The 14354-nt window shown below is 43.8% G+C and overlaps 1 protein-coding gene across 1 annotated transcript; it reads left to right on the forward strand.

The window, feature by feature from the left end:
- The first annotated feature begins 8194 nt into the window (after positions 1-8194).
- On the forward strand, positions 8195-13291 carry LOC147259380 (carboxypeptidase A2-like). Its single transcript, XM_086209745.1, has 11 exons — positions 8195-8337; positions 8912-8993; positions 9853-9987; positions 10154-10252; positions 10398-10499; positions 10663-10764; positions 11457-11567; positions 11726-11816; positions 12253-12452; positions 12775-12859; positions 13087-13291. Exons 1-11 carry the CDS (start codon positions 8273-8275, stop codon positions 13272-13274), a joined length of 1260 nt encoding a protein of 419 aa, XP_086065871.1. The 5' UTR covers positions 8195-8272; the 3' UTR covers positions 13275-13291.
- Positions 13292-14354: the final 1063 nt, after the last annotated feature.

The following is a 14354-nucleotide window of genomic DNA, read 5'->3' on the forward strand; positions in this document are numbered from 1 at the left end:
GAAAAGGAATTCAATCCGATAATGAGGTTTATTCCCATCAGGAATCGTCAATGAAAGTATTGGTTTTGTCATGATTAATCGTCACTGTGTTTACCTGCATGGTGGGTGAAATGAAGATGACGATGGGTGGCTGCTCCTCTTGGTTTTGTGAAACTTCCAACCGATGTAACAATAGTTTGTACATCTTGATCCAAGAACATTTCTGACCTAAGACACAAGACAAACAAAGAATTTCTCATTTTGGGGGAAGGCGGTAGTTGAGGATGGTCGGCAGGTCATAAACCGTCATGGACGTGCCTCATCTTTCCATTGTAAAAGTCAAAAGCAGCGATGGAAGCCACGCGGTGCTGCTCCTCTTCTGGCTTTTAGCTGTCAGTTGCTGGCGTTCTCACAAACCGATGCTCTTAACTAAGGAATCTTTCCTGTAGCTCAGAATCAACCGCCCAATAAAAGCAGGACTGTGTTTAGAGCTGAAGAATTTTCTGGTTGGATACCAAGGGTTTGTGAGTGTATCGTTCCCTGTCAGACGTCGGTGGACATGCCGTCGGATACGGAGGGGTTTTCCCGCTGAGCCCTTCCAGTTTACGGTTGAGGAGTTCCTCCAATCACTTCAGCATCTTACGGCGTGTGACAGTGACATTCTTTGTATGATTACATTTTATGGAATCGCTGCTTCATTATTTAAGAGTCAGGACAGACGAAAGGCAAGAGCGTGTTTTTGCCAGCGCGCAGCGAACAGGAGCCCATGATGACATCTGCTTCATGGTGCAGAAAATCCGACCTTTCACATTTACAACCCAAATAAAAAACATGATTCGTGAGTGTGCAAATCCTGCTTTTGGAGGGTTGTGTTGTTTATTTGGTGGGTTGTTGATACGAACACCCTGACGCAGAGGTGATGTGTGAGAGTGGAGTGGCCTCCTGACTATAAATACATTCAATTAAATGAGGCAGTTCTGCCTTATTACCTGGCACGGTTTTTGCACGCATTCGCTCAAATGTTCCGTGACACAGCCACAGAAAACATCTGATGGCGAGAGACCGCCAACCTAGTTGGATATAAATCGTTTCCTGCTGTTCTGAAAGGGAACAAAACAATGGGTTGATGGTATTGGGGAGCGATCTGACATGCTACTGTAGGAGCGTGGGCTGCTTTGTAACAAGTGACAGTATACTAATTACAGCCAGTCCACTGTTTTTTTCCCTCTTCCTTCTTTCAGTGCTGTCCAAGATTTAATTAGCGCCCATTAAATCCATCGCTGATGTTTATCAGCATATGACTTTTAACTTTATGTTGAGTTATTATATTATTATGATTGCCTCCTACTTTAAGCTATAATCAGAAGGTTTAATTGGTACGCTCAAACCACACACACACACACACACACCTACCCACCCACGGACAGAAATAGCAAAATAAGAAAGAACAGAAATGTCATGTAGGGAGATCATCTGTAGCATTTACTGGTAGGAATGCTTTGGGACTCATTTTATCAACAACATTACCTTTCAAAATAATGACAGCAATAAACAATAGTGCAACAAATGGCACAAAACAAACCAAAATGTGTTTATTTTTATTAAGGGTTTTCCAGGCCACCAATAATTAGTTCCTTGAATATGTAAACGTGGAAAATACACACCACCACACGGCCCGTCTGTCTGTGTGAGAAGCGGGATGTGTCCTGGGTTCGGCACTAGCGCCCCCTCTGGTCGGTGGGGCCACTTGCTCAGGTTTGAGGAAAGACAGAGGAAAAATACAAAAGAAACTTCAATAGACAGAGCTTCTACTTTTCTAGATCTACACACACACACACACACACACACACACACACACACACACACACACACACACACACAGCGTCTTGTGTGTAAGTAAGTACTTTGACACCGGCAACGTCAAACAAAAAAAATGCACATTTCAGGCAAATGCTGAGAAAATGACTTTGCAGGTTGTATGCAGTATATTATTTAACATTTCCCTGTTCATTTTTAAAGGCCTGTTAACTAGCATGGCTAACATTGTCGGTACGACCAGTGTGTCAGCTGGTTTCCACACGGGCGCGCAGTCCAGACGCAGAGGCCGGAGGCTGCCATTACTGCGGTCTGATCAAGACACTTTAAGGCACGTGAAGACATCGGCGTTCCTCTTCTTGTTTGGTGACTTATTTGATTTGTAACAGCCCCTTCCATATTGATAACTAACTGACTAAGTACTGTCACTAACAAATAACTAATTCCACACTCTGGCCCTTTCATGCGCACCTCTCAGGAAATCCCACATCCTGTGTGTCCCTCTCCAGGGTCCACCTGCACCTGCCCTGAGACTCTAAAGCAATAAAGGAGACATGAACAAGCTCAGCATGAATCTAATATCTCTTGAGCTGATTCGGGGAGCCATCGGAATCTCCGAGCTGCCATGTATGCCAGTTTTATTTCCCCAGCTCACCCTTTATAAGCTCATCAAAAGTGAGATGCCTGCATGCTGAAATAGGTGGTGATGAGTAATGGAATAAGGAATAGTGTGTAAAATTTTGATGACATGCACCTCAAAAACCCTGCAGCCAGCAGAAAACACACACACCAACCCTGCAGAAGGCAGCCTCTGTCCATTTGACTCAGAGAGTACAGGCATAGAATCGTCCTGGCAAGTACAAGGCATAGTGAGGACGAATATCAAACATCTCTGCTATTCTTAGATGTGGACGCAGGAAGGAGGATGGCTGTTCTAAATATAGCCAGATCGTTTTGTGCCTGCCGTTCTATTTTTACACAATCTCAGGCCTTCTTTGGCTGTGGTCGTCTTTTCTTAGACTCTTACATAATAAACAAATCTTAAGGCAATGATGCAGAGGAAGAGAATGTTCCGTCATCCAGTCAAGATTTTGAGTGCAGTGATGAAAAACCATAAGACACAGATCCGGCAGGTTCTGATGCAGCTTGTTGTTGAAATTTCTGTGAGAATTCTGGTGGCAGAGAAGACGAGTGCGCGCTGGACTCTTGCAGGGTTAAAGAGCCTGAAGGACGGCTTGTCAGCTCAGGGAGGGAAAGGTAGTGAGTTAGTCTTCGGGGAGGCATGTCATCTTGAGTATGCAACATTTAAGAGGAACTGAAAGTGGAGGCCAATTTCAAGCATTAAAATACGCGCCTTGGGACAGTTAACATTCGCCGCCATACCGAGAAACGCAGCCAGTGGAGCCTGTCCGGTCTCTGCATCTTTGATGTCGCGCACACGTACGCCTCCATCAACACTCAATTGGCAAATATGGGGAATTTAAATGTGACAACGCCACAGAGGATTTTCATGAGTTGTGGCTCCATTTCAGAGCTTATATAATACTTACACAAATCAGCGTGAAGGCCTGAATGATTCCATGTGAATGGGAAATACTGTCAAAAAAAGCAACATGATGAAAAGTGCAACGTTTTTCGTTACGCTTTTTATATACTGAGAGTGCTGATGATTAAGTCCCAGTAACGTCTCACAGAATAGTAATATTCTTAATTACAGTTTAATTACAGGATCCTTTCCCCCTGGTTCAAATGTCACGTGACACGTTGACGTCCCTGCTGTTGGAGTCGTTCCGCAGTGGTGCTGAGGACCAACAAACACCAGACCTCGCAGCAGCAGACGCCAGCATCAGCGCCTCAAAACTTTCGCTTTCAAAGTCAAATCTTTGTTGAGGATTAGAGTCTGCTGCTGCCGATCACGGCCGCCGCCGAGCAGAATTACTTCTGGACCAGCCAGGATCCTGATGGTTTGGGAAGCTGAGTGGGCAAATTGAAGTATGCTACACAGCCCATCCATTACCATTCACTTTGCTAAGCTAACTAGCAGTCAGCTGGTGACTGTGGGCCTCTTATTTTCTTCTTTAGCTCGTGGCAGGATGGACCATGAGCGCAATTTCCATATAAGTTGATGTGTTCCTTTAAGAAGTTTTGGTTATTTTAGTGGATGTTCTATCTCAGAGATTGGAACACTAAAATGATTACATGCATTATGCGGTTGCTGATCGCAGCTAATCCACAGAGCATTATCACCGCGCTGCAGCAGAGGCAGTGAGCAGCTGTGTGCAAACAAGACTGTAGGCAGGCCGACAAACACTGGTGACAACAGTGATAAATGAATTCATGTTTGTGTCAGGTAGACAATTCCAATTTTCTATCACCACAACAACAGCAGTGAAAACAAGCTAGAAGACCAAACCCGAAGTTGCTGCTCCTCTGACTTTTAGCAGAGTGAAACCTCATATTTCAGGAAGGCGCCAGGCAGGCAGATACCAGCGTTGCTCAATCACTTACTAACGAATTTGCCACAACAGCATGATGATTGTAAACAAGCACGAGTGTAGAGGCGTTTTCACGTCTAACCATTAATCTGAAATGTTCTCACACCAACACAGACTAATAGCCTCCTGGTTTAGGTTGTTTAGTCGTGAGGGACGGTTGATTAATCAGCCTGATGATTTACGGCTGACAATGTTTGCAAAGTGCTCTCACGTCGCTCATGGAGCTTAAAACTTTGTTTCATTCAAGGTAGAATGCGTACATATGTGCATAGTTCAGCACATTTTTGTTATCATTTGCTGTCATTAAGTTGTTGGATTACATCAGCTGCAAACACCAATCTGATATGTGGATTTTAGCCTAAATTCTCTCCAAAGTATCAGAATCAGACACTAAGAAACACTTAAGTGGAAATTTCAGTTGCACATTACATCCGTCCATTTTCCATGCTGCTTATCTGTGGGGGGTGGGGGGCGGAGCCTATCCAAGCTGACATTGGGCAAGAGGTGGGGTTCACTCTGGACGGGTCACCAGTCCATAGCAGGGCCATCAGGGGTTCAGTATCTTGCTCAAGGACACTTGGACATGGTCACCAGTGGAAGCGGGGATCGAACCAGCGACCCTTCGGTTGCTAGACAGCTGCTCCGCCTCTGAGCCGCGCCACTTGCACATTGCAGTGAATATTAAATGTGACGTTTTCACAGGTGGATACGCCGCTTGCTGCTTTCTCCCTCTCACTTTCTCCCTCGATATTTTCCACACTTACTGTACTTGTGAACATCAGGCAGAGGTTCCCAAAGTGAGGTCTGGGAACTTTTGGGGGTCATTAACTGCCTTCCAGCAGGTCCTCAGCAAAATGAGCAATATTTTGACTTTGACATGACTTTTATAAATGGGGATATCTAGCACAAGGTCACTGTTCTGACTTCCAAATCTATTTGATAATTTGAGGTATAATTTTCTTGTTCTTGTTTTGTGACGGCTCCCAAGTTTTCCCACTGTTTTACAAGTTGTATCTTGTTTGTTTGTTTGTTTGTTGGTGACAAGCTCAGCAAGACCATGAATATTTTGTCTTGACTTTTAACAAATCCTTGATGCTCATTGATTTCACCTTTGAATATACTTCAAGCTTCGAATGTAGTTTCTGATGCATTGAAAAACACATTTTGAACAGAATTTCCTTTCTCTTTTCTAACTTTTTTTTTAAAAAAACAATTGGAGTTTTCAAGTAGAAAAGGTGACAAGCAAGTTCTCAAAAAAAGTTTTGAATTAATAAACGCCAACAGGAACAAGAGAGGGGGTTTGTTAACACATCTGAGAGCAACTTCTACCAAAATATCTGGGCATGAGAGTTCTTATGGAGGAAAACCACCTCACATGAGACCTGCATTCTACTGAGGGTCAACTTGGGGGGTCATGAGCCAGGGAGAGGAGCTGGTCTGCACCACCCAAGCACATTCATTCTGATGCCTCCCGCTGTAACATAATCAGAGAAAAGATTTGTCATCACAAAGAGATGTCCCAGGTGACCGGCGTCTCCTCGACTGTCATCTGACCACCGGACTGAGGGGTTGACGAGAGTGACGCATGCTCAGGTGACCGACATCCTAGTCAGGCAGCTCCACGAGTCCCTGGAGGAGGAGGAGTTGTTGTTTTTCTTTCTCTTGTGCTGTTAGTTTGTGGAGAGGAAATATCAAAGCACAGTTTTTTTCTTCTTTTAAGAATTTTAGTAAATTCGTACATTCTAAGCACATGTGATGTGCAAAAATTACGAACAAACGAGTGATGAATAATTCATGGTCAATTTACTGGTGGGCCTCTGAAATATTGAGAGCGAGCTCAGCCATGAAATTCAATGTAAATGGATCTATTTATAGTGCAGCAGAGGAAGTCAAGTGGAACAAGCTAGTCGAGGCGCCTTGTACATATAGCTTTTAGAGGCAAATGACAGGGGAGAAAAGAGGTTAAAAACACACACTACACCCACATTTGCATGTAAAGTCACTTTTCATGGGGACATTAAACTTTCAGAGACACACACACACACACAGCAGGAGCAGCGATAAATAATTTCCGCACTGAGAAAGACGGAAAGCCCTGGCTCGGCTCCCTCTTCGCCTGTAGCCTCCAAGCCCCCTCACTTTGTCTCATGGGATTGTTTGGGAGTGAAAGGGAGGGGAAGTGACACGTTAAAACCTCTTTTTATTAATTCTTAGAGGAGGGAGTGTTTTTGGCACAGTGTCATAGCAGCTGAGTGGAAGCCGGGAGGCCGCAAGATACGCAGTGCCGAACCCATCACATCCTAAGGGTCCCTGTTGTTACCGTCTCACCACACAGACAGTTGATCTGATGAAAACGTACACGACACGAATTATATGACACTTCATCAGATCACGTACTGTAGAAGAGCCGGCAGTTGAAAGAGTTAAAGTTATAACAGAAAACTGTGCACAAACAGCTTACTGGGATTGTTCTGTATTCTTTCAAACTATTATTAGACCAAAAAAAAAAAGTCACAAGCACACTCTCTGTAACCAACTTGACTTCTGATTTAAAAAAACAAACAAAAAACAACTCAGTGGGTGATCAATAATTTAGGGATTAATTTAATTTTTAATTTAGGGGGTAATTCCATCCAGCTTTGTCTGATGTCTCTCAGGAGCCACAAATGGAGGGTGTTTTTGCTGTGTGGCATTCCATCAATACTTGGTAGCACACTGCCACCTGCTGGTGACTGTGAACACGCGCAATAACACATGTGCTTAGACGTGAAGAAGCCTCTTGGATGAGAGGCCGAACGTCTTCAAGTACACCGAAACAGCCCAGTTGACCACGACACAGCAAGACGGAGAATCTTCATCTTTAACTTCCCTAAGGTTCTGTGTCTGACTACCCAGAAGGGACACCGCAACATCTGGAATCCGGTTGCAAGGGTTTGGCAAGGTTGAAAGAACATTATTGAGCATTATTTCACCATCAATGACACTCATAAGTCAAAGGTTTGCAAGCGCACGTTGACAGTTGTGTTTGCATAGTTCTAAATGTACAGGAGGGTTGCAGTCAGATGAGATTTTTGCAGTACAGTAAATATCACAATCTCGCAGTATCGAGTAATTATTACCCTCACCAATGAGGGAATAAGGGTGGTGAGGGAAAGGAGGCGTACAGGTGCAGTACTGCAGATAAGCAAATATACACAATGACGGTCAATTTTCAATGCTGACTGAGTAAAAATCTGAATTTTATAGTTGCATTTCACAAACTTTGTAAACCAATGTGAAGAAGTTTGGTTAATTTGTGGCAACGACATATAACTTGTTCACTCAGTCTTGATATTTCGAGGCCACGAGACGCGACGTGCTCCGTTAACTCGATCGATTTGTGGCCACGAGATATAAAGCACCTCGCTCCGGCAATCTGATTTGAAAATATTACCCGTTCCCACTGTTTGGTTCATTTGTTACCATAGACACCAAGACAATTAGTTTCTTCAAATGACTTAAATTGAAGACACAAGTTATATCTCGTGGCTTCAAAATAACTAAACTGAGTGAAAAGTTCATATCACGTGGCAACAGCCCAGCGCTCTCGTTTCTATCCTGCTTTCCTGCTTTGCTTTTGTCCTGATGCATTTATGTCGTGTGTATTTTGCCTTGTGGACCCAGAAATGAAAGGCTGTTGCATTTTAACGCTAATGGGTGTTAAATCCTAAGTAACTAAATGAAACATTGTGTTTAGGTTTATTGGATCACTTCATTAATATAAGTGTCTGTGGAAAATGTCATAATCTGCAGCTGTCAGCTGGAAAGATCAACTAAAGCTTGCTCAGCATGTTCCTCAGCCAGATTAATCTTTTTTTCCAGTGCAGAGAGCTGTGTGATTATCAGCAGAGTGTTCCCTGCATGGGAACCCTCCACCTGTCACCTGGAGATATTAAGAGAGTAGAGGAACTGAGCCTCTACTCACTCAGGAACGCAGCGGGAAGATGAGAGGCCTCTGGTTCTTGTTGGTGCTCGTGGCTGTGGCCAAAGCTGAGCGCGTCTTTACAGGGTGAGTTCATCCGCGCACTTTTTCAAATTCTTCAGTGACCTTCAAGTCCCGGCCTGCTTCTCTTTTTTTATGTGTAATTATCAAGCTTTTCTTTGAGAAGAATAATGCTAATTTCACAGATAACGTCGATATAATTAAGGGCACTTCAATTGTGACACATAAAACTGCATCAATGGCCCAAAAATACAGAGATGTATTAAAATGATACGACACCAGGGAGCCAGTCAGTGGAATTAAAGCACCCTTTTGTAATAGAATCATTCTCTTTTGCTGAATAAAGTTTGAGAAATAATACCCCATTAATTCATCATCCACTTGTGCTTAGAGGAAGCAGACGCAGTTATTAGGCGATATTAGGACACATAAGATGGGGTTTTCTTCAGCATGTCTGATATCTGCGGACACTTCATGATTCTCTGAGAGTAGAGCTGTTCCCGTCTTTTGTAACTACCTGTTCCACTGATAAACCATGGATGGACGCTCTCTCTGTTAGTGAACTCAGTAAGCAAGAACGTGATCCCAAAACATAAAATATGAATATGAATGTTGAGAGGCTGAAGTGATTTTCCTCCAGGGATCAAGTTATCAGGGTCAATGTGCAATCGGAGGAACAGATCGAACTCCTGCAGGCTCTGGAGGCCAACGAAGAGTGGGAGGTACACACACACACACACACACACACACACACACACACACACACACGCGCACACACACACACGTATACGGGTTTCTAAACTGCTCATGGCAATGAAATATGTAAATGCAAACGAGCCACAGCTGGAGAGTGAAGCAGGTTCGAGTCATCCTCACATGTCAGAAAGTGAGAAACAGCCTCTGTTTGTCCATCATTGTCTTATGAAATAAATATCTTTTTGTTCATAAGAAACAAGCAAACAAATATAATAATAATAATAAAAAAACGACTACATACATACGGCTGCACGGTGGTGCAGTGCTCAGCACTGTGGCCTCACAGCAAGAAGGTTCCGGGTTCGAGTCCCGGCTCGGGCGCGGGGTCTTTCTGTGTGGAGTCTCCATGTCTCCCTGTTCCTGCTGGGTTCTCTCTGGTACTCCAGCTTCCTCCCACAGTCCAAAGACATCAATTTGGGGACGAGGCTGATTGGATTCTCTAAATTGACCGTAGGTGTGAGTGTGAATGGTTGTTCGTCTCTGTTTGTTGGTCCTGCGATGGACTGGCGACCTGTCCAGGGTGAATCCTGCCTCTCGCCAGTAGATGCTGGGATAGGCTCCACCCCCCTGCTTATTCCTTACTAGTAAGGAATAAGCAGAAGACGACAATGGATGGATGGACTACATACATTTTTATCCCTAACTAACCCCACTGATGATATAGTTGTTGTTTCCTCATCATGAGTAAAGATGAATCAAGAGAACAAAACTGGGACAGTATAATTATAAGCCATCTGACAGATACTGATATTTCTGTAAAAGTAAGTGTGCGTCCCTATAATATCGAGTACATTCTCTTACTTTGTTGTCTTCATCGCTCTCCAGCTGGACTTCTGGCTCCACCCCGTCTCCACTGAGCTTCCTGTTGACATCCGAGTGCCACGCTCCAGTTTGAGAGCTGTGAAGGACTACCTCGACGTCCACTACATGCCCTTCGCTGTCCTCATCGACAACATCCAAGTTTGTTGTTCTACAATCCAACTAAATCCTCCGATGAATCTGTTGCCTCATAACTGCAGCAGGCCAGTTAGCCAGTGTTGTCACTGGTCAGCTCACTGTGTCCTTGCTTCCACTTCATTCTCAGTTTATGAATCAGAGGATTTAAAATCCCATCTGTCATATTCAGGAGCTTCTTGATGAGGAGAAAGCAGAGATGGAGGACAACCAGATGAGGGAGCGCAGCACCAAGAGCTTCAACTTCGGCGCTTATCATCGTCTGGAGACAGTAAGTCTGAGGACAACGTTCTCCTCCCACCATCTATCAGAAATCCGTCATTTCTTGCATCTTCTTTATAGTTTAACACAAAAACAGATCTGCTGAGACTTTTGCAATCCCTAAATTTGGGTGGTGTTATGATGCCCCCCCACAGATCTACAGCTGGATGGACACCCTGGTGGCTCAGCACCCGAACCTGGTCACCAAGGAGCAAATTGGCAGATCCTACGAGAACAGACCCATGTATGTGCTCAAGGTAGGGTGGCACGTTCTCACTACGGTAGCGCCTCATCAGTACATGAGCCAGACTGATACTCGCCTGTGGAGAACGATCCAATAATGGAGGTTTTCTGAACTGTTACAGAAAATTGAATTGTGATATTGAACGAAGTTTGTTTACAGAGTAACAATGTGTTTAGTTCAGCACCGGGGGCCACAGGCGCCCTGCCATCTGGATCGACACCGGTATCCACTCTAGAGAATGGGTGTCTCAGGCTACCGGAGTGTGGACCGCCAACAAGGTACAGTACACCCACCATTAAGTACTGTGATATGGTGCAGTATGTTCTCTGAAGGCTAAACAGAACAGCAAAGATTCATGTTAATATTTGTATGATATTACAAAGTCTTTACCATGACATAGTTTCCATTTTGATGCAACGATGGATGTGATAATAAATGTATCCTAGTTTGTAGACTCAGCGTGTCACAGTTTGCTGGGTGCGTTAGTTTTTACATGTCTCGTTCGTAACCGTCGGCCTTGCTCAGACTGCCAGTAAAAATCGGATGTTTGACACATCCAGATTGATTTTAGACAGTCTGGGCTGCCAAAAACCATGAAAGACTGGATTTTTTTTGCAAATTCCATTCAAGGATCAAATCAGCAGTCTGGGTGCTCAAATCGCTCACATCCCTTCTCTCCGTGGATGTTGGCTACCTTTAGTTTGTGTCAGGTAGGCAGGTTGGCAGCGCTGGAACACATCAGATGTCATCATTTCCAAGTAACGATACAAACGGAAAAAGATCAGAGCCAGAATCGTCTGATTGGAGATTAAAGCCATGTGAGGAACAAATCTGACTTCCCTGCAGTCTGAACGAAACCCTGGAATTTTCTCTTTATGCAGACACTTTGACGCTGATAAAACTGAACATGCATGTAGTGTATATATGCAATGAATACACTCAATCATTTCTTCCGTGTGTTCGTATTTAGATTGCCACTGATTATGGCACAGATGCTTCTCTGACCTCCCTTCTGGACACCATGGACATTTACATGCTGATCCTGGCCAACCCTGATGGTTACGCCTACACCCATTCCAACGTATGTCGTGTCCCCTCAGCAGGACCAACCACAGATTCACCCACGATCCTCTTTGTCTCACATTCTGAACTTTCTAATTGGGGGCCCTAGTTCAGACAGGCTCCATATTTGTTGCCGGAAACACTGTTCGAGACTAACTGAAACCGTCTACTGCACAGGATCGTATGTGGCGTAAGACTCGCTCCAGGAACTCAGGGTCTCCGTGCCGTGGAGTCGATCCCAACAGGAACTGGGATGCGGGCTTTGGCGGTCAGTGCAGTGAATGCTTGATGTTTGTATTAAAGAGCAGAGAGCAACAGCTCCTGTCAAAACGTGTATTTTACAGATGCAGAGTAAGTCAGTGAATCAGTTTGAGAGAAGCACTGCTTGGTGTCAAACAGCTCACCAGTTGTAAACCGAGTCTATCAAACATGGTTACGTGACAGCCAAGCGTGGCACCGCTTGATGCCACAAGCCTCCGAGCTCGACCACCAGCCACGGTGCATCAATATTGATACAAATGAGAGAAAAGGGGGTGTTCTTAAACTTATGAGGGGTGACACATCTGCTCATATGACAGTGTCCCTTGGGATTGTCGTCAGTGTAGGTGCCCTCTGCTGATTGGTTCCACTCGCCAGGATGTATTATCATGTATCATTTGTTGCCTCTGCAGGATGTATATTTTGACATCGGTTCTTCCCTGCAGGCCCCGGAGCCAGTAGGAACCCCTGCTCCGATTCTTACCACGGCCCCTCAGCTCACTCTGAGATCGAGGTGAAGAACGTGGTGAATCTGATCAAAAGCCACGGCAACTTCAAGTCCTTCATCTCCGTCCACGCCTACTCCCAGCTGCTCATGTATCCCTATGGACACTCCTGCAAAAACGTGCCCCATCAGCCCGAGCTGGTAAGGAAGTGAAGAGTCAGGACGCATATGGCAAATAAAATCCAGCTGTCCAGTGAGTTTGCCATCTCATGAGACTGTGATTGTAAATATAATATCGTCAGTGTCTGAAAGGGACGAATTATTAATTAGTTCTGAATCTGGCGAGGTACATTTGGGGATTTGGACTATAGATGTATAATTCACCTGGCTTCCAGCAAACCTTTTGAGATTATCTTATTCACCTTCCTTTCCTGTACTTGTTCTATAGGATCTGGGTCTTTTTTGAGTAATAAACCAGTGCCCTGCTTGTTTTGTAACTCCTGGTTCTCTGCGGTTGTGGTAGGACTCTGTTGGCAGGGCTGCAGTGCAGAAACTGTCCTCCCTCCATGGCACCAGGTACAAGGTCGGGAGCATCTGTAAAATTATCTGTAAGTACTTTTTTTTGTTTTTTTTTCAATAAAAATCTTTGTCCATGCCTCTTCAAAGTAGCCTTCATCAACTATTCCTGTTTTAAATGTGACCAAGTGCAAAAATGTGAGTCTTGACTTGAGTGAGTGAGTAAAACACTGCCGCTGCCGCTGGGTACTTAACGCAGTGAACGTAAAACAAACAAGTAGCTGCAGTTTGTGCTTCCACGTCTGCTCTCTGCCCTCAGACCAAGCCAGTGGTGGCAGCATCGACTGGTCCTACGACATGGGCATCAAGCACTCTTATGCCTTCGAGCTGAGGGACACCGGACGCTACGGTTTCATCCTGCCAGCCAATCAGATCATCCCCACTGCTTCTGAGACCTGGCTGGCCCTGAAACACATCATGGAGTACGTCCGTGACCATCCCTACTGATGTCACGGACACATCTTAGTTAATCAGGAGCCAATAAATACTTTAATATGGGTCTTGTCTGTGTTTCATTAATGTAAGATACTTTTTAATGGAGGGCGGCGGCACGGTGGCGCAGTAATCAGCTCTGTCGCCTCACAGCAAGAAGGCTCCACTGCACCGCCGTGTCTCATGACTCTTTTGTTGTTTTCAAATGGTGTGAAGCCAAACTTTTTATTACACCTGCAAATATGAGATGGATCTGGTTGAGCCACCAGGAGGAAACAACAAAATGTAAAAAAAAAAGAAAAGAAACCAAGCACCACTTTGTGGAAGTGAACCGCAAACAAACTGCTTCATTTTCGTTGTCTTGTTTTTCTAAGTTCCGTATTAATCACAATCTCACAAGTCACACACAAACTATACTTGGTAGTTTATGTCTTCAATCAGAAAACTATTACGTGGTAGAACACCGACGCTCATGAACAAAACAGACAGTAACTACTTCTTTAAATTGAAAGAGCAGCTGTTAAGTAGGCAATAAAACCAGCCACATCGCAATTAAGCAAATGGAAAAGGCTCAATTAAAAAAGGCTATGAAATGGAGAAAATGAATTTGCAGGACTGGGAGTCTAGCAGAAGAAATACAAATATTATGTTCTTGTGTTTTTTTTAAGTGGTTCTAAAACCGTTTAACAGGCAGTTTTAGGAGGATCACAAATATCAATTTAGTATTTATAACAATACTGTTGTAAATAGTTGTATGCAATAAAGTAGATCATATATATATATATATATATATATATATATATATATATATATAAAACAATGCATTAATGTTTCAATGAAGTATATTTTGCACCATCAGTGTACTTCATATTGCTTAACTATGCTTAAGTGTTGTGATGAAGAATATATTTTTTGCAATAACTTTAATGTCCTGAAATGTTGTTATAAAGAATTGTGTTACAGATAGCATTCTGAAAAAATTACTTGTGTAAGTAATTTATTACTATTAATTATTAATTGCGCTGTGTGCTTTAAAGGTAATGTTTCAAACAATGCTTAGAACCGTTGTATTGTTGTTTTTCTTCTTCCCGCCGG

The sequence above is a fragment of the Aulostomus chinensis genome, chromosome 7 (assembly GCF_037954235.1).
Source record: "Aulostomus chinensis isolate RoL2024-O1b breed Wild chromosome 7, RoL_Achi_v1.0, whole genome shotgun sequence".
In the NCBI taxonomy this organism is placed as follows: Eukaryota; Metazoa; Chordata; class Actinopteri; order Syngnathiformes; family Aulostomidae; genus Aulostomus; species Aulostomus chinensis.